The sequence below is a fragment of the Carassius gibelio genome, chromosome A2 (assembly GCF_023724105.1).
Source record: "Carassius gibelio isolate Cgi1373 ecotype wild population from Czech Republic chromosome A2, carGib1.2-hapl.c, whole genome shotgun sequence".
Lineage (NCBI taxonomy): Eukaryota > Metazoa > Chordata > Actinopteri > Cypriniformes > Cyprinidae > Carassius > Carassius gibelio.
This window is the reverse complement of record NC_068372.1, coordinates 5,435,640-5,459,576: the sequence shown is the minus strand read 5'-3', so window position 1 is coordinate 5,459,576 and position 23,937 is coordinate 5,435,640. Positions and strand designations below refer to the sequence as shown.

Here is a 23,937-nt window from a genome sequence, read left to right as displayed (position 1 = left end):
TCCCTTCTTTATTTCTGTATTTCCTTACATATGAATCCAAATGAATATGTGCTCCCTTCTGCCTGACTGATTCACTGAGGCTGTTCATAACTAATGGGTGTTCATGTTGTGGACTTGGTCAAATTTCACAAAGAGTGATATTTCTAAATAAATTTTCCAGACGGCGATGACCAGGTATCCTATAAAATAATAATAATAATCTCAACAACCCTCTCTAATATTTTTAATTTGGACTGCAGTCCCCTTTTCAATATTTCATACTGCACCTTTGAGTTAATTTAAATTGAGTTTAATAATGCTTTTCGGCAAGCATACAGAAATAAATAAAGAAATAAAACAATGCATAAATATCCATTTCAACACCTTTATGTCTAGCCATTTGTCAGTACTATCAAACCATGAGGAATCAAACATTCGTGTTTTTTTCTGGTTTGTAAAGTGTATAAATGACCGTCCCGGGTGTGTTGGTCATATGGATGATGGATGATGTTCATTCATCTCCTTCTGAAGACTCCTCAGCCTCCTGTAGCCACTGAATGAACTTCAAGAGCTGTGGACACACAGGATATAAAAACTTCAATTAAGAACACACACTCCAGTCATTTCCTAGAAACTACTTCTGGCACGGTGTGATTTTGATGATCCACATTGCTTTCATTCACACACATCAATGACAGCCACATAAAGACAGCTTGCAATTAGACAGCAATGTTCAGAATTAAAAAATAATGGAGTGTAAATGTAGCTAAAGGCTTAATTTGACTTCATTTAAACTGTCGCACCCCTTGATTCCTGCGGAGCTGCTGGCTCTTCTCTGTGCTGGAGCTCTGTTTGAACCAGTGCATGATGCCTTCCTCCTCCAAGATCTCCAGCTGATACATGCTCATCAGCACCTGAGGTGGACACACATCACACACAATCAGCACGAGAACCTGCGCTTTGGTTCACTGCAGAAACAGAGAAGCCTCACTTTGACCAAAGCTGCCCAATGAGCTTCACGCTCAAGGAAAACCTCCTCCATGGAAGCAAGACAGTCCAGCTGGTCTTGAGGTCTCTTCACATAGTTCTTGAAGACTGGCGCCCACTTCTTCAACAACTGGGAGGAAAAACAGAGGTGTTAAGAGGTTTTCTGTTTTCTTGTTGTTTCTTTATTCCAGTACATGTGGAGCAGTGGTACTCACAGGAAGCAGGTGTGATGAATACTGAGCTGTGCTCATCTGAGCGCCCTGCTGCTGGAACGGAAACTCAAGCACAACTCGAACCAAGATCTGCATAACCTCCTGCAGAGAAATGTTGTAGGCGTACCTGAGAAGAGACCATGACATTTACCTTATCATACAAGTAGCATGACTTGTGAAGCCAGAAACATTTTGTTTGAGGGATAGAAAAAGCCTCCATTTACTTTTAAAAAACCGAACCCAGACCCCTTTAAGTGGACCAAGTGAAAAAGGACCCAGTTTTCTGTGTGTTCACACTATCGCAGCTCCTGAAAGAGGACTCAGATCCTTTGTTGGTCCACTTAAGCAGTAATGCTGTCTCAGACTGTTGCTTTCTGGATCTAGTCCAGTTCAGTGTTTGATGGCTGACATTATGGCCTCCAAAACTGCAATATTTTTATCTTTCGCATAAAAATATAAGTTGCGTGCACCACTATTTCTTTTGAACTGTTTTCCTTGTCTATGTAATCATGTTTATTTTATAGCACAAAGGGTTTCTGCAGGAATTTTAAGCCTTTTAAAACAATTTACAAGTTTACACAAATTAATTTTAAATGGCTGGTTTAATATAAGTTTTAAACCAGCAGAAGGGCTGTTCAAAATGCAAATTCATTCTCTGCCAGCAGGTGTCGCTTACAGAATTGCATTAAGATAGACTTTGAAACCAGCAGCGCTCATATTTATCCAATGAAATCATAGCATTTTTGTTTTTCATTTTAATAATAGCATGACGCTATATGACAATTGTCTTTCTGTTCCCATTGCACTTTCTATAGCCTTAAATTTGATACAATTAAATTTAAGACATTTTAAAGATCAGCGGAAAAGGCATCCTGACATTGAGATAGAAAAAAAATAAACTGGCCAAAAAAAATAAAAACTAAATATTAAAATTTTTCAGGAACAGTACAGATATCCTTAAATGCAGCATTTAAGTAATATATGTACTAATCAAATGAAACATTAAAATGCATATTAACAATCGTATGAATATTAGGCTGCTGTACTAAAACTAATATACTGCACAAATCAGTTTCACATGGGATTTCTTTCGCAGATGTCTACATTCGATTGAGACCAAACCAACTGTTTTTTTTGACAGTTGAAAAAAAATAAACACTAAAGATGTGTAGTTTAGCCCCCGCTGGGATGTGCGCGCTCGTAGCATATGTCAAAAAGTTTAAACTGGTAAGGCACACAGCCGTATCTTTCTTTCTCAGGTTTTTCAGGATCAGATCAACACATGGACACATAGCAAAACTAATGTCACTTGGCCATTAAAATCCATGCAATGAATGGTGTGGGTGCTGTAGCAGTTGCAGTGCCCTCCAGAAACCCTCCACCTTCCCCAGCTCCACCTGTATAGATCTGCTATGGGTAATTTCATGTATGTTATATATGGAGGTTATTCCATGCTTTGTATGTGCAGCAGCAGTATGTCTGTGGATGTTTTGGCAGCTGTAAGTCTCTGTCCTTGCTCGACAACAGCATAGAAAATCTATTCCACTAACACCAAACACATTAACACCACGTGTATTACCATACAAAACTCTGAGAGTTTTTATGACAGAACCTGAACTATTTATATATTGTTAACTTACTTGAGTGAGTTGATCTCAAGAACCAGATTGTCACAAGTAATGTTCTCATCCAGCCCTCTCTGTAACGTACCATGAACCTCGTTCTGAAACACTGAGGGAAAGGAAATGTTAGGAGAAACCTGGCAGATCCAAGTAATTTTAGAAAGGGTAAATTGAGCCCTGCTAAATATTTGTCAGATATATGGATGCAACAATTTTACACGTCTCACCTTTGACATCATCCAGTTCAGGTGATGCCGGGTGGCTTCCCAGGTCATGTGACCCCTCACTGACCTCACTTTCACTGTCACTCTCAGGGTCAGCGTTCAATACTAGGCCTGGTAACATGAGATCAACATTAATGCCTGTTTATTAAAACTTTTATTGCATAAAAAAAAAAAAAAAGCCTGTATACACCTTTCGCATTCCCGGGTTAGTTTTGAAACATGAGCTTATGAAACAGTCGTAACCTTTTATTTTCCAGCTTAAACCATATTTTATCTGATCAGTAGCTTCTGAAACGTGCAAAAAATTCTAAGTTAATAATGCTACCGTGTTTTACTACATTAATGCTTTTTTTTTTTAAACAAATTACGTAAAAATGTGTGGAATTTTCAAGTTAGTTTACAAGAACTACAGCAAAACCAGTATTCATGAGACGTTATTTCAACATGTCTTTATATGAAATTTCTAAGAACATAAAAACGTATTAAATTTTATTCAATTCCTTTGAACTAAAAATCATGCCGCTCAAAATCCTGACAAAACAAAAACAACTCTGAAATGTTTTCAGACAAAATATTTATTTATTTTACTTGCATAAACTTTGACTTTCAGCCTGAATCTGCAATGCTTTATCAGTAAGTGGAGATAGAGTGAAAAAAAAAAAATCTCTTTATGCATGCATATTTAAATCTACCAACAAAATTAAATCATAAAACTGAATGTGAGATACAGGAAAAAAGCCACAGTTCACGAGGTCAAAACTGAGTCTAATCTATTATTTTATGGCAGACATCTCACCCCAAATGCATTCAGCGAGCTCATCTTCCTCCGTTTCATCAAGACTGCTGGACTTCCATCTGTATCCTTTACCCTCTGAACCAACTTCTGCTGGGTTAAATACTGACAAAAAAAAAGTTTAGAGCTACAAAATGTTGAACAGATCACACTTTATTTTAATGTGTCTTTATTGCCCATTTAACTGTTATCACTATACTGTAATAAATAAATGTAACATTTAAATAATGTTATTAAATATAATCCAATGTGTATTGTGATTAAATCTGAATTTGAACGGCACAATCACAGTTAATAGCACTGTACAGAACTGGTACTATGTTAAGTCCTTATGTAAGCAAATAAGAGGAGCAAGAACCTTTCTGTTTGGTTTTGTCTTTACTGTGGCCAACATCATTGTCATCGCTCAAGAACTCATCCTCATCTTCATCATCCTCTTCATCTGGATGGTGCATGGACAGAACTGTGCCTTCTGGAAGAGTAATGTCTGGACCCACCACAACCTGCATTACAACATTGGATTAGAAAACAAGAAAAATAGACCAGCATCTCATTCTGCCTCTGTTCTGATCATCAACAATTTGGGGATCAAAGTATCATTTCATGTCATAACTTTCAGGTCTTAAATATATATAAAAAAACACATAAGTTTAAATATTATATATAATGCAACAGTTTAGTTGAGGCTAGAGCTGCACGAATCTGGAGAAATTGAGAATCACGTTTTTAAGATAGAGATCACAATACTGAATAGTCAACTAAACAAAATAATGTATTTTACTAAAGGTCCTGACAAAACATTAATTGCTTTAATAAAATAAAAAAATAATAAAAACTGTTTCAATTAATGATCCAATGATTCACTCATAAAGACTTCACTTGTTCCTTAGTGAATGAATGAATCAGCATTTTTAAAAGAATCTCTTGATTGAAAGATTCAATGAATCACTCAAACACTAGACTTGCTTCCATATTGGATGAATCAGCGTTTTTTAATGAATCTCTTAAATGAACAACTGAATGACTCACTCATTAAGTCTTCAATTGTTCCTTAATGAATGAATTAGCATTTTTTAAAGAATATCTAGATTGAATGATTCAATCATTCAAAGACTTCACTTGCTTCATTACTGGATGAACCAGTGTTTTTTTAATGAATCACTTAAATGAACGATTCAATGTCTCACACATAAACACTTCACTTGCTTCCTTATTGGATGAACCAGCGGTTTTTTAAATGAATCATTTAAATGAATGATTCAATGTCTCACACATACACACTTCACTTGCTTGCTTATTGGATGAACCAGCATTTTTTTAAATGAATCATTTAAATGAATGATTCAATGTCTCACACATACACACTTCACTTGCTTGCTTATTGGATGAACCAGCATTTTTTTAAATGAATCATTTAAATGAATGATTCAATGTCTCACACATACACACTTCACTTGCTTGCTTATTGGATGAACCAGCATTTTTTTAAATGAATCATTTAAATGAATGATTCAATGTCTCACACATACACACTTCACTTGCTTGTTTTTAATGAAGCTCTTAAAATGAACAACTGAATGACTCACTCATTAAATCTTCAATTGTTCCTTAATGAATGAATTAGCATTTTTTAAAGAATATCTAGATTGAATGATTCAATCACTCAAAGACTTCACTTGCTTCATTACTGGATGAACCAGTGTTTTTTTTAATGAATCACTTAAATGAACGATTCAATGTCTCACACATAAACACTTCACTTGCTTCCTTATTGGATGAATCAGCGTTTTTAATGAAGCTCTTAAATGAACAACTGAATGACTCACTCATTTAATCTTCAATTGTTCCTTAATGAATGAATTGCCATTTTTAAAAGAATCTCTTGATTGAATCATGATGCACTTCAATCACTCAAAGACTTCATTTGCTTCATTACTGGATGAATCAGTGTTTTTTTAATGAATCATTTAAATGAATGATTCAATGACTCACTCATAAACGCTTCACTTGTTTCATTACCGGACGAATCTGTTTTTGAACAGATCTCTTGAAAGAAAGATTCAAATCCATTTTTTAACAGTCACTTGTCCCCACCAACTAGAGCTGTAATCGGGCCTTAAAAGTTAGGCCCGACAGGACCCGAGCCCGACAGGTTTCGGCCCGAGCCCGACAAGTACATTTTGATTGACAGCTTTTTTTAAAGCCCAAACCCGTTTACAGCCCGACATTATTCAAATGTGCGCACGCACACAGCTCTTTTGCCTTTTGCCAACAGTAAGCAATTTATTCATGTTTTAACATAATTTACTCATAACTAACGTAGACTAGACCACTTGGAAGTTGGAATAAAGAAATAAAACAAGTCCTGTGTCACATCGTAACATCTCAGCATTCTAGACATAGGCTCATTTAACCTATAAATAGACCAACGCACCAATAAAAACGAGTCATTTAAAAAAATATTAAATTAAGATACATTTTAAATTAAGATGGGTATTTGGCAATAACGAAATTAAGATAAAGGCTCATTATGCATTTAAGACTCAATGAATATTTAGTTATCATTTGAAAAACATTTACTCACAGAGATTAGGCTAGGTCTACATGTTTATGTGGAGGAATATGATTGAATCCACTGATGTCTTCAGCGCGTTCCTGTGCTCACTGATGGTGCGTCATTATTCACTCATTATTCTCATAATAAGCATGGTTAAAATTTTTCCACACCTCAGACTTTGCTTTAGTTGCTGGTGCAACCAAAACGTAATCACCAGAGGCAAGCCTCCGTTACACCTGCTCAGCATTCATTTTCGCATCTTTCTCGTGCTAATCGAAACACATCACATGACCGCTCGTTTACCTCGCAAACAGGAGCGCAAGCCCAAGCTCGGCCCGAGCCCGCGTAAGATAATAGAAATTAAGCCCGAACCCGACCGAACCCGTCGGGTTCGGGCAAAGATCTTCAGCTATACCACCAACTGGCATAGTGATGTAATTGTTCAAACAAGGTTGTAATTTTAATTCGTTGTGGTTTCTTACATTGTAGGCGAGCACACACTGCTCGTTCAGAACGACTCTGTGTTTCACCTCCACATTATCACAGATGACAGACTGTGTGACCTTCACATCGTCTGCGATGTGGACTCTGTTCCAGATGTAAGCTCTATCCAGAGTCACATTGTCTCCTAAGCAGACAAAACAGCAGTTAGCAGGATGTTTTCCACACACTTTTTTTTTTTTTTTTTTAGTTTTGTTAGACCTTTAGAAGGAATTAAACTTAACTTTTTTTTATTCATAATTAACTCCAGAATAAGCTTTTAATTTAGGACCCCATGAAATCCATTAAATTTTAAGTTGCATTAGTTGCATTTTCATTTCTCTGGATTTTATGATTTAAAACAAATCACAAATCGTGTCTAATGAAATCAGTTAATATAACTTCAAAAATATATTTAATCGAATGAATAAATGACTTTACAACAAAATGCTGTATTTGTATTTTTTGTCAAATAAGACGCTGCACATAATAACTAGATAAATTACAACACGGAAGAAAAATATCTTAGTTGCATGGTATTACTGTTACTTTAAGAAACACATTACACATTTTTTATTATACACTAGTAGTGATTTCTATCACAAGTTAAACTGAATTCTTCTTTTGGTGGTTTGTCATGAAGATCTATCAGTTTCAGTCTATTTTATTTTTTTTGTTGCATCTGCATCTTGCATCTGAATGTGATATTGTTTATCGCCCAGCCCTACAATACCATGAACCCAAACTAAATAAGTGAGTGTAAATACTGTACCGATGACACAGTTTGCTCCGATCACAGTGTTTGATATGGTGCAGTTCGCTCCGATCACTGTATTTCGGCCAATAAGCACATTTTCCTCCATCAGGCTGCCGTGACCCAGACTGACCCCCGGCTCTCGGTACACATTATGTCTAGAGTGTGTACAGCTCTGGCCTTCCTGGTCTGAGAAGTTGGCCTCGGGTGTGATGGGATAGATCCAGCGGCGGATCGTGTCTGAAGAGACAGTGTCGTACATGAGGAGGTTCGACACTCGAGCCCCATATCCATCTTTAGTGACATGCAGATGGATCTGGTTTCCCAGGATCTAGTGAAAACATCCCTGCGTCAGATAATATAGGAATTCATAAATGAGCAAGTCACATGACTCGGTGTCTCTTACCTCTTCATTCACCAGAAGCCCACGGACAAAGTCATTTCTGGTCTGGTAGTCAAAGTTGTCTGTGAAAAGCTCAGCGACCTACAATAAACAACTTCCAGTTTCAGCAACAAATACGTTTATGGTTTCAGCAAACAGTAAAACAAATGAACGCTCACCTGTGGAGAACAGATGCTAATATGACAATCCAGAAGATCAAACCTAATCTCAAACTCATCACTTCCACTATGGAAAATATTCTGCGTGGGAAAGAAAGAACAATTATAATCAATAAATGATATGATTGGGGAAGCATCTAAACATTATGGCCTTATTTGTTGTACTCTGATTGAGTGGATTATTAATAAATGTCACTGATTATTAATAATCACCATTGAGAATGAGTATTACAAGATCAAAGCAAAGGTAAAAGATGCAAACAGGAAACTGCAGGAGATTGTGTGCCTTCTTTTTCCTCAAGCAGCATTATTTATAGGGATGCTCCGCTCAGGAGTTTTTCAGAAATTAATGCTTTTATTTATTAAAGACACATTACATTTTTAATAAAGTGACTGTAAAACCGTTTTTTGGACTTCTTGAACATTGTATTCGTCAAAGAACCTGTAGGTCATACAACAATATTAAGCAACACAACTGCTTTCAACACTGATGATAACCAGAAATGTCTCTCGAGCAGCGAATCAGAGTATCAGAATGATTTCTGGAGATCATGTGACACTGAAGACAGTTTTTACTGTATTTTTGATTAAGTTAATGCAGCCTTGGTGAGCAGAAGAGATGATGTTTTGAGACTGGTTTATGAAGCTGGCAAACTGAAAGCAAAGCGCCTCTAATCATTAGTGAAACCCCTCACCATGGGGAAGTGGAGTCTCTTAAAGGCCTGTGCTCTCTGGTAATGAAGAATGCGCTGGCTCTTGCCGTCTATAGCCACTATGATGTCATCTTCTTCACAGCGAGTCTTGTGACCGGGAGGAGACTCTTTGAAGATCATGGTCATCACAGACACGTTCTTATCCATATTGCGCCGCTGTCTTTCAGGAAAGTACAATGGTTTTAATTATAATGTGGAACTTTTATATATATATATAAATGCAGGGACTGTGGAGGAGCGACTCTCACTTGTGTTCCTGTAAAGCCTGGGAAACATCGATGTTGGACACCACGTCCCCATACACCAGCAGAAAGTCCGAGCGGACGAGAGCTTTGGCGTCCACGTCCCTCAACACATCCCCGAGAGAGCGGTACAGGTCAGAGGTGATCACGTGCACCACGTTTGGAGATGTGGGGCGACACCATTTGGACTTCCTGTGAAGTAAGATGACAAATGCTGAGTGATCAGAGTCACGGTCATTCAACAGCGTCATTATAAACATCACAGCGTCTCACTGTAAGTGTTCCTTTATTTTGCTGGACATCCAGCAGCAGAAGACGAACGTCTCTTGCACTCCAGTCGAGGTCAGGAACTCTAACGTGTAGTCAATCATGGAGACATTAGCCAGAGGAAGAAGAGCCTGATGGGAAAAAGAAGTGTGAAAAGTTAAACGGGTAACATGAAAAAAAATATGATATCATGGTAAATTATATGCTAGTACCATGATGCAGTTCTTTTTGGCATCTTCTTGCACTTTAATGGACAAATACACACAAATTATGTCAAAATAGCCATCCTGGCCAGTAACCTTGTATTGAATTGATCAACGCGTTAGGGCTTGTCTGTCATTCATGTTAATAAAACAGTAAAAGACAAAGAGAAATCACTTACTGCTCTTGACTTAATAGCTTTTGAAAGCATTACTCTATATTTGATTTATACAGTGAGAACTATGTTGTGTTATGTATATCCAATTATTCAATTTCTCTACTTTAATGCTATTATTAGATCTACCAGAAAAACTGAAACGCTGTTTATTTCTTTACTGGATTGTTTTTATTTGTGCTATTGTTTGTACTTTATTTTTCTTCTTATTTTATTATGGAGTGTCTTCAGTTATGTCTGATCTCTGTATTAGTTAGGCTAGTAGTTTTTGCTGTGGTATCAAAATGGGTCAAAATGACAACCATAACTTTTTATTAGGAGTCGACCGATATGTGTTTTTCAGGGCCGATGCTGGTACGATTATTACGGATCAAGTATCCGATATATGTCTGGTGTGAAAATGAAAATTGATGTCAAAATTAAGAATAACAAGGGATCTGACAAAATTACTCTTTTTGTAATTAATTTTAAATTATTTTATTGGCAAATTGATACCGATAACTCTTAATATCGGTGCCGATATTCGGCCAGACTGATAATCGCTCGACCACTACTTTCTGTTTTATTTTATTAATTTATTTAATTGTGGCAGGGTTAGTGAAAATGTTGGAAGCACAAGTATTTTTTTTCTTTTTAAATTATTATTATCATTAGATGCACTTCCCAAAAAAATCACCTCACCAACTCTAGAATGATTAATTCTTTTCAACTTATTTTGTACAGTACTGCAATGCCAGTCTTTTTTCCAATATAGTGCAGTTCTTACATTAATGAATGATTACCATACTCTTATATACCAAGCTATTTCAAAAGTACTGGTACCCTGTCCCAAAATATATATAAAAATAAAAACTGGTCAAATAAAACGGCATCAGATGATAATACTATGGTACTTTAACATTTACCATGTTATTCGATTAGTATAGTCACCCAGTGTGTTATATAAATGTTAATAGCACTATACTATGCAAAAAGCACGGGGGGAAACTTGAAAAACAAAGTACTTTAAGTGAAACCTAGGTTGTCACAATGGGTTTCTTTTTTATACAACAGTCCATAAGTGATGAGAAATAAAATTACAGTAACTTAGCATAGCATTTTGAGCTAAATAAATAAATAAATAAAGCCCTGATCCTACAGTATTGCTGTGAAAAAATAGAGAAATAGACAGAACGGTACAGCCAGCCCAGAACACATGCTAGTGCTCTGGAGCTCTGTGTTGTGTCGAGTGTAACAGTGACTCGTTGATCCGGAGGTGCTCGGCTCCGCTCGGCTCGATTCGGGTCACTCACCCGCGGCTGGTCTTTGGTGATGGGGAAAAACCTGCGGTTGAAGCTGTCTGCGACAAGAACAGCCTGCAGTGGATGCTCCTCTTCGTCCTTATCCGCCTTTCTGGAGCGACTCTGTCTCCCGGCTTTGCCTGCCATGTTTGTGAGCAGGTCTGCAGCGTCACAGAAGCGCAATACAACGGCAACAAGCGTGAAACTGGGTTTAGTGACCCGGAAGTTGTCTGTTATTAGGACGTTCTAATGTTTCTAACATAAATTCCTCAGGTTTAACTCTTAACTGCGTAATGTCAGTTTAATGTCGATTACAGTTTGTCAGTGTCGATGCTCAGTTATAAATTGTTGTTGTGCGAACTGCCGCTAGAGAGCGGCGTAAACGTCGCCGAAACGTGACACACGTTACTTTTCTGCGACACTGTTGCCAGGTCTGCTGTTTTCCCGCGGCATTGGGTTACTCTAACACTGTTGCCGCGGGTTGAATTAAACCGCAATCACGTGATATTAACGTGTATTTTACCAGGGAAAAAAAACAAGTGTATTTTAATTTTATCACCCGAAACGCGATTGGGATAATCTTAAATAGCAATTAGGCGGGTTTTGTTACAAAAACCTGGCAACCCTGAGTCAGCCGCATTCGGTCTTCTTCGGATGTGATCGCAGTTGGCGAACAATCGTGTGGTACATCTCCGCCACCTGTGAAGGAGCGAGGAACAGCAGCTCGGGCAGTAAAGAGCTCATCCCACAATCTATGCAAAATACACACATCACCAGATAGTGTGACTTTCTTGAGATATGGACGATGCAAACACAGCGTATTAACATACAGAGATCTGCCTCTCACAGCAGTTCTTTCACATTTGGTCACATAAAAAAAGCTCTGAATTTAAGTACATTTCAAAGCCTTTTTTTGGCATCATTTGAAATGTAACGTCTGCAGTTGCTACAACAATCTGTTTAATGCACTTAATGTTGATAAAACAAAAATTGAAATACATTTTGTTCCTCTATATCTTAAAAAAAAAAAATATATATATACATACATATATATATATATATATATATATATATATAAGGTTTAAGTAATCTAAAAGTATTATATTGGCTAAAATGTGCAATCTACGCATGCAACGTTGATGCCTTTGCTTTAGACCCATTCATATATATCATACAATAGTGCATTTTAAAGTGCATTGAAAAGCATTAAAATGCTCATATTTAAAGGCTTCAAGTAAAATGCTTCTGAATTTTCATTCTAGTTTCTACAGCTTACAAAGGAGTAAAACCTGTTAACTTCTTAGATCTCTATTATTAATAAATTAAATGTGTCTCATTATTAAAAGCAAATAAAACACACACAGAGGACAGTCTTCGGTAATAGATAAAGATATGTTTATTGACACATATCCATCAGTGCGGCCTCCAATGCACTTTATCATGCAATGCATCCACGACAAAACAGATCAGTTCCAGTGCTTATTTAACTGAACACGCTTGTAAAAACCATGTCGGATTATTGAGGAGGTATTCATCATTTGAATATGTACACTGAATGAAATCCATTTTAAGGTGGCGATTTAACCGGTTCTTTTATAGATCCTGAAAATAGCAGGACTTGTCCCCGTCATCATGGCGCTTCATGCAGAACCGTTCAACTTTGGTTGACGACATTTAAGACGTGCAATAGATGGTCCGCTCTGGCTGAAAACCATTTAGGTTTCAATAAAAAAGAAAGAAATGAAGATCACACTGTAATAGATATGTTTGCTCTCAAATTATCATAATAGTAAAGACTCGTTGGAAAGAAACAGATATGGCAATAAAACTGTTATCCAGAAGGCACTAGGTGAGCCGAACGCTACAGCTGTTTTAGTCTTCTACAAATAAATTACAAGTCAAAACAGTGCAGTTACATTTGTTAACTTACATGTTTTCCTTTTTGAAACATTTATGTATGCATTAAATGTAAGGCAACACATTACACACACACAAAAAAAAGATAAACAAAAGAATATTACAGAAATAATGTACCCGATGAACACACACGGAGACACAAACACCTTTCAATGGTTTCTATGTCATTTCATGTCTCCTGACGCCATTATGATGATGATATCCTATGGCTTGGAGCATCCAAATAAAAATGATAAAGACAATTATAAAAAATCTGATGCATAGATTGTAATTATTACCCATGCTCCAAAAAACAACAACAACAAAAAACTCTCAGTACCCAACCCTTTGTCCCAAAAACCAATTCATTTTCCATTTAGACTTTGAGGCATTGAATAAGGCAACCAGAGTCCATCAGAAGGCGGCATCGAATGAGATTTAAGTAGAAACGGTTTGCAAACTAAAAAAAATTGTCCCAGAGATAATTCCCCAGATATCCCCTTTCCCACAGGATTCAAGTCCAGATCGGAACGGCGTATCGTTTCCTTCCCAAGAAAAGCTCTCTCCTCTGGACATCAGGAGGATGAATGTTATCCCAGTGTTACAGGGAGAAACAAGGATGATGCCTTCAAACAACTCTCCATGAACTTCAGCACCACTTACGGTCCGTGTTGTATATAGTTTGTCATTCAATTTTGAAATGCAACTTAAAGAGGTTAATTCCAAGGTTGTTACGGATTTTTTTCTAAAGAGGTTTCTGGAGAGGAAAGTACAGCATCCCCAATTCGGTTCAGATGGTTAGCTGGAAGAAAGAAGAAAAAGAAAATGCCCAGTATGTGTAAGAAAGTACAAAAATTAGGAACCAAATAATTTAATAGAAGGTCCAACAATCAAAATCTGTTCAAATGACACACGTCTGAAGTTAAAGTAATGTGGGTGAATCTAATAAAAACATGTTCAAGTCACACTGAACAACAACAGCAAGAGAAGTTACCATTAAAACTGATATTTTACATGAAGAAGCCTGTAGGACTATGAAGATATTTGATGCAATATGACACTTTAATGAATTAGATTTGGCCTTACTACGAAAAGCCTGGAAGTTAGTTAATCTTACACCGAGTATATTATAACTTCTGGTTTTTGAACACTTTAAACCAATACTAACGCAGTTCTATTTAAAAAAATACAATAAAAACTGTGATAAATGACCAGAAGATGATCAAGTACTAAATATTATATTCTATGCATATTCTCTTGCCCTTTTCCACTCAATTAAACATTGTTTTTCAAATGAAGCAGTACATGTATTGCTAAAGAAACAGCTGTACAATTAATCCAATTTCTAATCGTTAAAAGCAGCAATTAATCGTTCAAAGTCCACTCATGTCATACTTAACTTTTCTTTTTACATGTTATCTTAAGGGTTTTTCCCATTAATTAAATTTTAGTTTTAGTACAACATTCGAGACGTAATACTAAAGAAAAGCACTAAGTGTGTTTTTCAGCTCGTTTATTGTTTATCATATGAAAATACGGCATGCAGTTGCATCAAACTATGCTATGAGCATCATTCAATGTAAACTGTGATAATCGTAATTATGATTTGTGTCATAATCGTGCAGCCCTAGAGATGCTCGTATCCACAAGGAATATGTGAGAATGAATCTAACACAGCCCTACGGTTAATAATGTCTAATCATTTTCTTCATGCAAAATTTCAGGTTTCATGCGAGTCACGTTTTGTTAGCGTCACAAAAAGATGGGGTAAAAAAACAAACACTCAATATTTTACTCAAGGATTTGACTTTTTGCATTATCATAATGCGAAAAGTCAAATCTTTTGCAGTTCCTTGTCAGAATTAGGGCCAGATTTACTAACAGCAAGCAAACGCTCTTTTGCCAGTATTTATTAAAGACATGCATTTAAAATTAGCGATGAAAATGCATGGACCGTTATTTTTGTGGCTAACCTTTCCTGTTGTGCATCTGTAGGAGTTTCCCTTTCAGACGCTTAATTTATAGGAGAGTTTTTAAATGAATCATGCAATATTATTTATTAAGCTCTGCAGTCGTCTAGCACCTGCGCCTTCATTTAATGCTCAAAAGACGCATGCCTTAACTCGACATGGCTGTGATAATCACAAATCTGGACTGCAGGGATCACTGTGGAAATGATCTTTCTTCTGCATCGTCAGTAAATCACCAGCAGAACTTCCACAGTTTTTATTGATTTGATTTATTTTTGCCTTTAGTAAATCTGGCCCTTAAAGTGGAGCGTTTGTATTGAATGCCACTTCGTTAGCAGGGGAAGCTGTAAGAAGAAGAGGAGATTTGAGGTTTTAAAGCCAAGCCCCTCGAGAGCCTCGGTCCAGCTGAAGGAAATTCTTGCCCAGAACTGGTAACAAGGGTAACAACCCTAAGGAAAAGCACACCCTTCCAAAGACGACGTCACCACACAGTTAACCCCAACCGTAAAAACAAGGAGTAGTGCACTACACCATCAGAAATCTAAGGTCTGGAGCGGCTGTGTGACGCGGTCAGCATGTGCTGGATGTTGTGTCTGCCGCTTGGAGAAAGGACTGCGCCCTGCTATGAGACAACAGCAAATAAACAGCCCGCCCGCTTACAGCCTTCAGTATCACAATTACAGCTTTTATATCTTGAGCTGCTAAAGGTGGAGTCTCAGAAAAACATGCCACGGCCACATTTCATCGCTAACAACAAAAATTACATTTTGCATATTTCTGAGACATTATTTTTATGAAATGCAAGCACTTCCCACAGCTCTCTGCTCTGAATGCATGAGGTGATTCATGCCGAGCGTGACTCTGTGTGGCTGTAGTTACCTGGGCTTGCCCGGCATGTTTTTGGGGTTCTTGCGGAAGGACTGGTTTGCTGCGGAGCGAGTGGACATGTTGCGAGGAGACGCTCTCGCGAAGGTAGAAGGAGGGGTCTTGGGAATCTTCTTGCCGAGATGTCCGATCCATTTCTTCTGCTCGTCTTGGGACAAGGCCAGGAGCAGCATGTCTCTCGCCGATGTCACATCATAATTCACTGAGGAACAGGGACAACATGATACGTGAGTGCTGCTGTGAGACGCTCAGTCTTTAACGGTTTCACACATCCATGCGTCGAATTGTGCGCAGATGGAGAGTAGTTCTCTCCTGCTTGCATTTATATTGTTATAGAGATATTCTCTGCTGGTGGCTCACCTTTGCAAGGGGCGATCACGTCCTCCTTCTTGTCCAGATGGTCTTTGTGGCACTTGACGTGGCATCGGCGGCATTCCAGGGCCGGAGGAGGCTTGAAGACGTGCCACAGCGGTTTGGAGCAAGCCTCACAGTTGGTGGGGAAATGATAGAGGGTGGGGATGAACTCGTGGCCCTTGTGGGGCAAGCAGTTGGTCTTATCCCCCTGAGGAACGCTCTCCAAGTCTGCATCCTTCCTGCACTCTCCTTCATTAGCATACAGGATCTAAACAACACACACAGACTTCAACATGTGAACGGGTAAAGACTCGTGATCGCAATATACACACATCACGCGTAATATGGTAGATTACACAAATTATAGTCCGTTACTGATTCCAAATTACATGACAAAAAATACTGTTAGTGATGTAATTCAATACATTACACATTTTAGGTATTATAATCAGACTGCTTTTTTATATATTTTTTTAGCCAACTTGTTTATTAAATTGATTTACAATGGACAATCTTGATATAAAAATACAAAAAGTTATGTTATTAACAACATGAACTTCATTAAACATTATATTATGGGTTTGGGAGCTTAATGAAAAGCTAATAATTAATTAAATGGATACATTTTTTAAGAAATTACTTTAATTCAAGGATCCATTCAATTGATTTAAAAAAAATGAAATGACAGTGAAATATATATATATATTTTTTATATTTGAAAATAAGTGCAATAACATTTTTTAAGCATGTTTTCAAGATTTTGGTTACTACAGATTTGGTGATGTTGTCCAAATTTATTAAAAAGACAATTTTAAAAATAATCTAAATTCCTGTTTAGACTATATCCACGGGGCATGTTTGTTTGTAGCATGTGGATACTCAAAGTTGATTGGATGGATTCACGTTTTGAACAGTTTATTGTAGCGGTAGCTAATTTCCGCTCTAAACTAAAGTGCTGCTAGACTGCACACACACACAACACACAAGCGTGCACATAACACACAGATGGTGCACACATAGAAACATTCATAGGAAACTGTCTCCATGCACTGTACTCTGATTTATCAGCTTAAAGGAAATGGTGAACCTGGAGCGGAGTGATTATTGAATGCTCTTGAACACCCTTTTTACTGCTGTGCTTGGATGTTTTCAGTGAGCTTTCAGTGAATAATAATAATATTAATCTCTATTTTCAGAAAATACCCTGCTTTTGAGAATAAATTTAGTGGACATGGTAGTTTTGGTCGGTAAATAAACCACATGTCTGTACATGTATATATACCCTACTTTACTATATTTCATGATTAATGGTTTGCTTACAAATACTTAAAAGAAATCTAAGTAGAAAGATAGGGAACCTATTCTATTCATTTCCAAAATAGTTACTATTTTAGTGCTGTCCTGATTTATATCTTTGTTAGTGCATTAAATTATAAATCTTTTTTTTTTTTTTGTCAGTGTGGTGCGCCAGCTCTAATAATAAAAACTGTTTCTTGAGCATCCATCAGCAGGATTTCTGAAGGATCACGTGACACTGAAAGCTGGAGTAATGGAGCTTTAGCATGAGAGCAAAACACATCTTAAAATATCCCCAAAACAGTTTTTTTTTTAATCAAATAAATGCAACCTTAATGAGCAGAAGAGATTTGTTTCAAGACCATCAAAAAAAACCCTCGGTTCCCTATAATGAGGGAAAGAGACATTGCACCAGCGACTGAATCTATGTGGAAACACCTTTCTCTGAAAACAGCGAATGCTACTGTTAATCACAGCTCAATGGTGTTGGAGCGTTCGCAATTAAGTGCTAATTCTAGAGCTAATTCCTGAGAATCGGCCAATTAAGGAAAAAAAAGGAAGTTCTCTTTCAATTTAGGTTCACTCAACATTGTCCCAGTAGCTGATGAAGAAGAAACAGTGTTGCTGATGTCACCTTTAACACCGTCTTCTCAATGATTTTAAAGCCAGACATCCATATATCTGGACTAGAGAGAGCTTTAGCTCAGCTTTACTAAAGCAGTTTTTCAATCATGATGCAGCACAGTTTAACTGTGTATTCTTGAAAACTGCATTGCATACACATGACTTTATTAGATAAAATCGCTTTGGAAAACAAATAAACCAATCAAAATAACTGACCTGGAATATTCTAGGAATTTCTTCTGCTTCCGCTCGATAAACGTCGCCTTGCGTGACGGGACGTACATGGAAAAGTTTGCTGTTTTGAAAAAAAAAAAAAGTGTCAAAAAGGAATATCATTGCATTTCATAAACAAGAACGAATGAAACCAGCAGTGAAACGATGCATGAATAGTTCTTCATCAGAATACTTACTCAATGTCGAGAACCATGCAAGGGTTGGACTGCTCCTTGTCTTGCTCATCATTGTAAAAGAGGATTTTTTTACTGCTCACCACGACATACTGAAGGAAACAACAACCAGTTTTGAAAAGGGTTGGTCACGCATGTCCACATGCACAAGAATAGTTTAACACACAATTCTTCACACAAGTCTTACCTGCTTCTTCCAGCCGTATCTCTTAATATTAGCTCTATTCGGTATCGCGAGCCAGCCTTCAAGCCTGGATTCTGAAGACAAATAAAACCATGCATAATAAAGTCCTTGCCAGGATTTGGACAAACAACAGAAAAAGACATGCAAGGTTGTGACGCAATCCATAAAAATCATAACCCTTTCACTAACATGCCTAAACCAGGTACACTTTAACACAACTGCCTCACATCACAGGGTTATAGCTGTATATAAAACAGCATTAAAAACAGCATTCACAATTCATTTCCACTTCCTGTGGGAAGTGAAACAGGGAAGAAAGAGCGGGTCTTTATTTGATCAATCAAGAAGGATGAAACTGGGATGCTCCACAATGGCTCGAAACATTACAACAGCAGCTATTAAATACTTGATTAACATGAACAAACAGCGGTGAAGCAGTTTATTATACTTCTATGAATGATTATGCAGATTGTGCACCTCAGCAGTATTAGTAACCGGCTCGATGCTCTCAGTATTCAAGTTAATGTGACAAGACAAGCCTGTAATTCTGCGCTTCAACCCAACTGCAATGTGCAATTTAATTCAAATGTTTCTGGTTTGAAAGCACACTTGGCGGGAAACACAGGTAGGTGACAAAAGAAGTGTGTAAAGCATCATGCATGAACTGTGACTGCTAAAGTCCTTCATTCTGTAGTGAACATGCTGCTGGTGCAACAGATAAATGAACCATACGTACAGTCAACATACATCCGTGAAGTCACCACAGGTTCCCCTCAAGGGGATTTTATAATGATTTAAAAAAGAATAATATCAAACGTTCTTAACATAGTTCCTGAAAATGACTTAAAAGCCTCTTTACTGTTCCTGCTCTCATAGAAACTGACTGCATGTGCACCGGCGCTCAGAGTCTACACACACTTTCAGGACTGACTATCCTCATGAAAAACAGAAATAATCAGGAGACTTTCTAACATTTACAGATAAGGATGCAAGTGTGCAGTGTAAGCTACGCTCGGAGGAAGAAAGAAATCTGCACACATATCTATCAAGCGCCTGTCAGGACAGACTGCATTAAACCATGTTTATGAAAACGCTGAAACGCTAATATATAGCATTCTCATGTTTAAGACAACTTGGACTTTCTCCCTTCATGTGTTCCACTATATGACACCTCTATTAAAAATGTGGTGTTCATTGCTGTAAAATGGTGTGACCGGTGAATGTTCTCCGTGCACAGCGTAGAGAATCGAACCGATTAGTTGTTGCAGCCCTAGAGCATCATTTGTAATTTGAAGGCAACACAAGGTTCATCACATCTTCTAAACCAAGCCAATGGGAATACAAGGGGCAAACCACACACACACACACACACACAACAAAACACAAGATGCATTCATTAAAATAAAAAGGAATGAGAAGCCACCCAAGAGCATCTTTCAGGCATAACAGGAGCCCGATCTTAAAGTTACTCACAGAAGACAAAGAATAGAAGATACAAAGATAAGGAGAACAAGAACCAGCGACTACAAATGAGGGAGAACAAGAGAGGAGAGAGCACTTTAAACACAGATAACGGCAGTCAAACATCCCATAATCACAGCATTAAAAGTGATGATGAGCGCTGCGTATGAGCTGATAGAGCACGTCTGGTAACACTTCAGATTAGGGAACACTATTCACTATTAACCAGTTGCTTATTAGCATGCACATTACTAGCATACTGCCTGTTTATTTGTACTAAAAAGCATAAATTAATGCTTTATTCTGCATGTGCATATTCTAGATCCTAAACATTACTACTACAGCAACTAAATCACTTACTATTAATAGGCAGCAAATTAGGAGTTAATTGAGGGAAAATATGGAAAAAATATGACTTTCTTCTTTTAGACGAATACTGTACATTCAGAGTTACATAAAAAATATTGTGGCTCTTCCAAGCTTTAAAATGGAAGTGAATGGGTGTTATTTTTTAATAGTCTAAAAGAAGTCCAATAAAGTGCATCCATCCATCATAAGAAGTATCCCACATGGCTCTGTAGGCATAAACGTCCAGATGAGAACCAACGTTTGTTTACAGGAGCAAAGGAGAGCCACGGGGGACACTTTTAATTATGGATGGATGCGCTTTATTGGACTTCTTTTGGACTATTGAAAAATAACACCCATTCACTGCCATTATAAAGCTTGGAAGAGCCAAGATATTTTTTTTATATAACTCTGATTGGAACCATCTGAAAGAAGAAAGTCATATACATAGAAAATGATGGGGTCGTTTTCATTTTTGGGGGCACTAACCCTTTAATAGTGAATATGTGTTTCCTAATCTAAAGTGTAACCAAAAATCCAATCTAATTAATATCATAAATACACACCTGATAAATATTCCCTAACAAACTGACATGCATTAGCACAAATAATTTAGGCAAGAATTATTTTATGAAAAGGCTAACTAATATACCATAAACATTAAAATAGTGCTGTCAAACGATAAATCGAATCCAAAATAAAGGTTTTGGTTTACATATATTATTTATTTTAATATACAGTATGCATTTATACTGTGTATATTATGTATATATATAAATAAAAACACATGCATGTATTTAAGAAAATATTTTTTAAATGTTCATATATTAAATATATTTATGTATAGTATAAAATCTAAGAATATAAATATATAAATGTATTTACATATAATTATTTCCAATATATATACTGTATGCGTGTTTATCTATATATACATAATAAATATACACAGCAGACATACATATATTATGAAAATAATTATTGTTTTATTTTAAACTTTTATTAATTGAATTAATCGTTTGACAGCAATAAATATATATTATTACATGACAAAAACACTTCTCACCAAGTCTATATTTTTTTATGAAACGATGACCAGCAAAGTTATCATTTCTATTTCTCACAGTTTAATGAGAGCATATAACAATGGCATATTATTGGAAAGTAGTTCTGGATGAGAAAATATGTAAATACAGGTAACAATAAACTATGAATTATGGCTTAACTGCTAAAATATCACATCATTTATTTTTTGTATTTTGCTCGTTCTGCATGATTTCTGTAATTATTTTTTGTTAAATCCATTCCCAGCACAAATATACTTTCATCTGTGATCAAAGCTTCAGAATTAGCTTCTACTGAGGGCTTTCCAATCTGGACTAAATCTGCCCAACACCGATTCTGTTGAACCTCTCTGCTCCTTCATTGACCTGAGACTGATCTATCAGAGAAGCTCATGTCCAGTGCGCGTGTGCTTACCGGCGATGTTACTGTCCACCTCGTCTGGCTGCAGGCTGGTGACGCTGGAGCTGTCCACACGGAGCTGCAGGTCGTTCAGTTTCTCTCTGAGCTGCTCGATGTCACTCTCCTTACTGTCCAGCTGCATCTGCAACTCGTTGCGATACGTGCACTCCTCTGCCAATTGCTGCAAACACAGACAACAACATTAACTATAATAAGATTTGTATAATAAGTAAGACTTGTGCAGTGCTGAAACCTTTACCTACTTTTTAAAATTGCTTGTATAATGCTCTCATTATGCTGTAGTATTCATTATTTTTTTATATTAGCACAGGTTTAGTATTTTGTGTTTGGAACCGATTGCTCATCAGCCTCACAGATCTGAGTGCATGCATCTCAATTTATGAGTGAGAAAGCATTCTTTTTAGGGTTCACTCAGTCATTTAATTTATACGTCACAAAGCGACAAAGCAAGTAACTGTGTTACTGTGGAACGGCTGATAAAGATTGACTTGCCGCTTGCATCTCGTTCAGCTCCTTCTGGTTCTTGATGGCCATGTGGTTGAACTTCTCCTTCTCCTGGTTGAGCTCCAGCTGCAGCTTGCGGTTCTCCTTCTCTTTCTTGCGCAGGTCAGTGGTGCTGCCTCGCTTCTTCTGGTCCAACTTCATGTCCTTACGGTTCATGATCTCAGCCAGCTTGTTCACCGCCTGCAGTCACACGGTGAAGCATTAAGATGCAGAATGACCATAATGTTTTATTAGAGAGCAAAAGGAGCATTTTTAAATGTTATGGTTTGGTCTTCATAGGTGCAACACAAATAGTGTTATTTAATATTGTTACTGTTAACAACCAGATATTCTAATAAGCATGGAAATACAAAAACAGTGAGCATGTTATGTAAAACTAGATTTGAAAAAACAAACAAATTGTTTAGAAATTTGTTTCCACTATCACCTTTTGTTAACTGAGCGTGTCACAGGGTTATTATAATTAACTAAAACCATTAAAAAAAAAATCAATACATGACAAAATAAACGCTAACATAAACAAAATAATTTAAAAACACAATTTCAGCTAACTTGCAATGCAACATTTCTCGTTTTCTTTTAATTTAACTTGATGTACTACAATAACTAAAACTGAACTACATATGCATTTAAAAACAACAAAATGACTCAAACTTTGAGTAAAATAAACATGAAATCAGAAAACCTACTTCTCATATCTTGTTCATTTTCACACATTCAAAATGGCATTAGGTTTTTACTTTTAGCTATATACACAATTATTATTATTATTATTATGTTATTTACAATGGTCTGTGTTTAATGCTGTTTGCTGGTTATACCTGGGTCTTCAGAGTTCTTTCTATATTAAGAGCCTTCTCGTAGTTGGCCTTCACTGTGTTTGTCAGCTCTTCCTTCTCTGCATTAAACTCTACAGGAATACATTAGAATAGTTATAATGATAATGCATGAAGATAAAGTGCACGTTAATCAACTAGAATAACATTACCTTCTTCTTGAGCTTGGAGTCTCTCGTTCAGCTCGGTCTTCTCCTTGCTGAGGATCTCCACATCTTTGGTGAGGGTTTTATTGGATTCCTCGAGCTAAGTGAAAATGCATTGGAATCGAATTAAAAGCCATTGATATAACCACAAAGAGTTAAAAATAACGACCAGAGCTAAAACAACAGATGACTTTCACAGTACATGAAGATCTGAAACTGAAAATGTGAAGGAACACAAATAGAGTACATGCATTGTTAGGGCCGTATTATTCCCATGGAATACACGGACGGAATTGTGGAGTCCTGTCATACCAACGGAATTTTCTGTATAACGCGGAATGTCACGGAATTACATACCATATTTTTCGGACTATAAGTCTCACCTGAGTATAAGTCGCATCGGTCCAAAAATACGTCATGATGAGGAAAAAAACATATATAAGTCGCACTGGACTATAAGTCGCATTCATTTAGACCCAAGAGAAAACATTACC

General features: G+C 37.0%; 2 protein-coding genes across 4 annotated transcripts in view; both read right to left on the bottom strand.

The window, feature by feature from the left end:
- Positions 1–350: 350 nt before the first annotated feature.
- LOC128024833 (translation initiation factor eIF-2B subunit epsilon) lies at positions 351–11,450 on the bottom strand. Its single transcript, XM_052610747.1, has 16 exons — positions 11,060–11,450; positions 9,398–9,522; positions 9,131–9,316; positions 8,865–9,042; positions 8,170–8,250; positions 8,015–8,092; positions 7,627–7,939; positions 6,857–7,002; positions 4,176–4,320; positions 3,821–3,922; positions 3,028–3,135; positions 2,819–2,909; positions 1,182–1,305; positions 971–1,096; positions 783–893; positions 351–550 (listed from the first exon to the last, which is right to left on the bottom strand). The coding sequence occupies exons 1-16, from the start codon at positions 11,192–11,194 to the stop codon at positions 491–493; spliced, it is 2,109 nt and encodes a 702-aa protein (XP_052466707.1). The 5' UTR covers positions 11,195–11,450; the 3' UTR covers positions 351–490.
- A 970-nt stretch (positions 11,451–12,420) lies between these two features.
- The window catches only part of LOC128024786 (rho-associated protein kinase 1), a 54,609-nt gene continuing 43,092 nt past the window's right edge, over positions 12,421–23,937 (bottom strand). Inside the window, exons 24-33 of one of the 3 annotated variants that reach the window (XM_052610745.1) lie at positions 23,450–23,543; positions 23,283–23,371; positions 22,450–22,641; positions 21,952–22,117; positions 18,667–18,737; positions 18,483–18,571; positions 18,289–18,367; positions 16,159–16,420; positions 15,793–16,000; positions 12,421–13,745 (exon numbers count right to left, since the gene is read on the bottom strand). In XM_052610745.1, the coding sequence (XP_052466705.1) occupies positions 13,742–13,745; positions 15,793–16,000; positions 16,159–16,420; positions 18,289–18,367; positions 18,483–18,571; positions 18,667–18,737; positions 21,952–22,117; positions 22,450–22,641; positions 23,283–23,371; positions 23,450–23,543 (1,254 nt within the window). In that variant the 3' untranslated portion in view covers positions 12,421–13,741. Of the gene's footprint in view, positions 13,746–14,245; positions 15,536–15,792; positions 16,001–16,158; positions 16,421–18,288; positions 18,368–18,482; positions 18,572–18,666; positions 18,738–19,524; positions 20,187–21,951; positions 22,118–22,449; positions 22,642–23,282; positions 23,372–23,449; positions 23,544–23,937 lie in introns of those variants that run through there. The other 2 variants (XM_052610744.1, XM_052610746.1) reach the window with 2 other exon arrangements.

What these genes read in the sequence shown, in the direction of transcription:
- LOC128024833 (XM_052610747.1), bottom strand. Translation starts at nt 11,194, where the DNA reads ATGGCAGGCAAAGCCGGGAGACAGAGTCGCTCCAGAAAGGCGGATAAG. An exon ending in GGCTTCTGGTGAATGAAGAG is followed by an intron (nt 7,940 to 8,014) that starts GTAAGAGACACC and finishes TGTTTTCACTAG; the next exon opens with ATCCTGGGAAACCAGATCCA. An exon ending in CGGAGCAAACTGTGTCATCG is followed by an intron (nt 7,003 to 7,626) that starts GTACAGTATTTA and finishes TTGTCTGCTTAG; the next exon opens with GAGACAATGTGACTCTGGAT.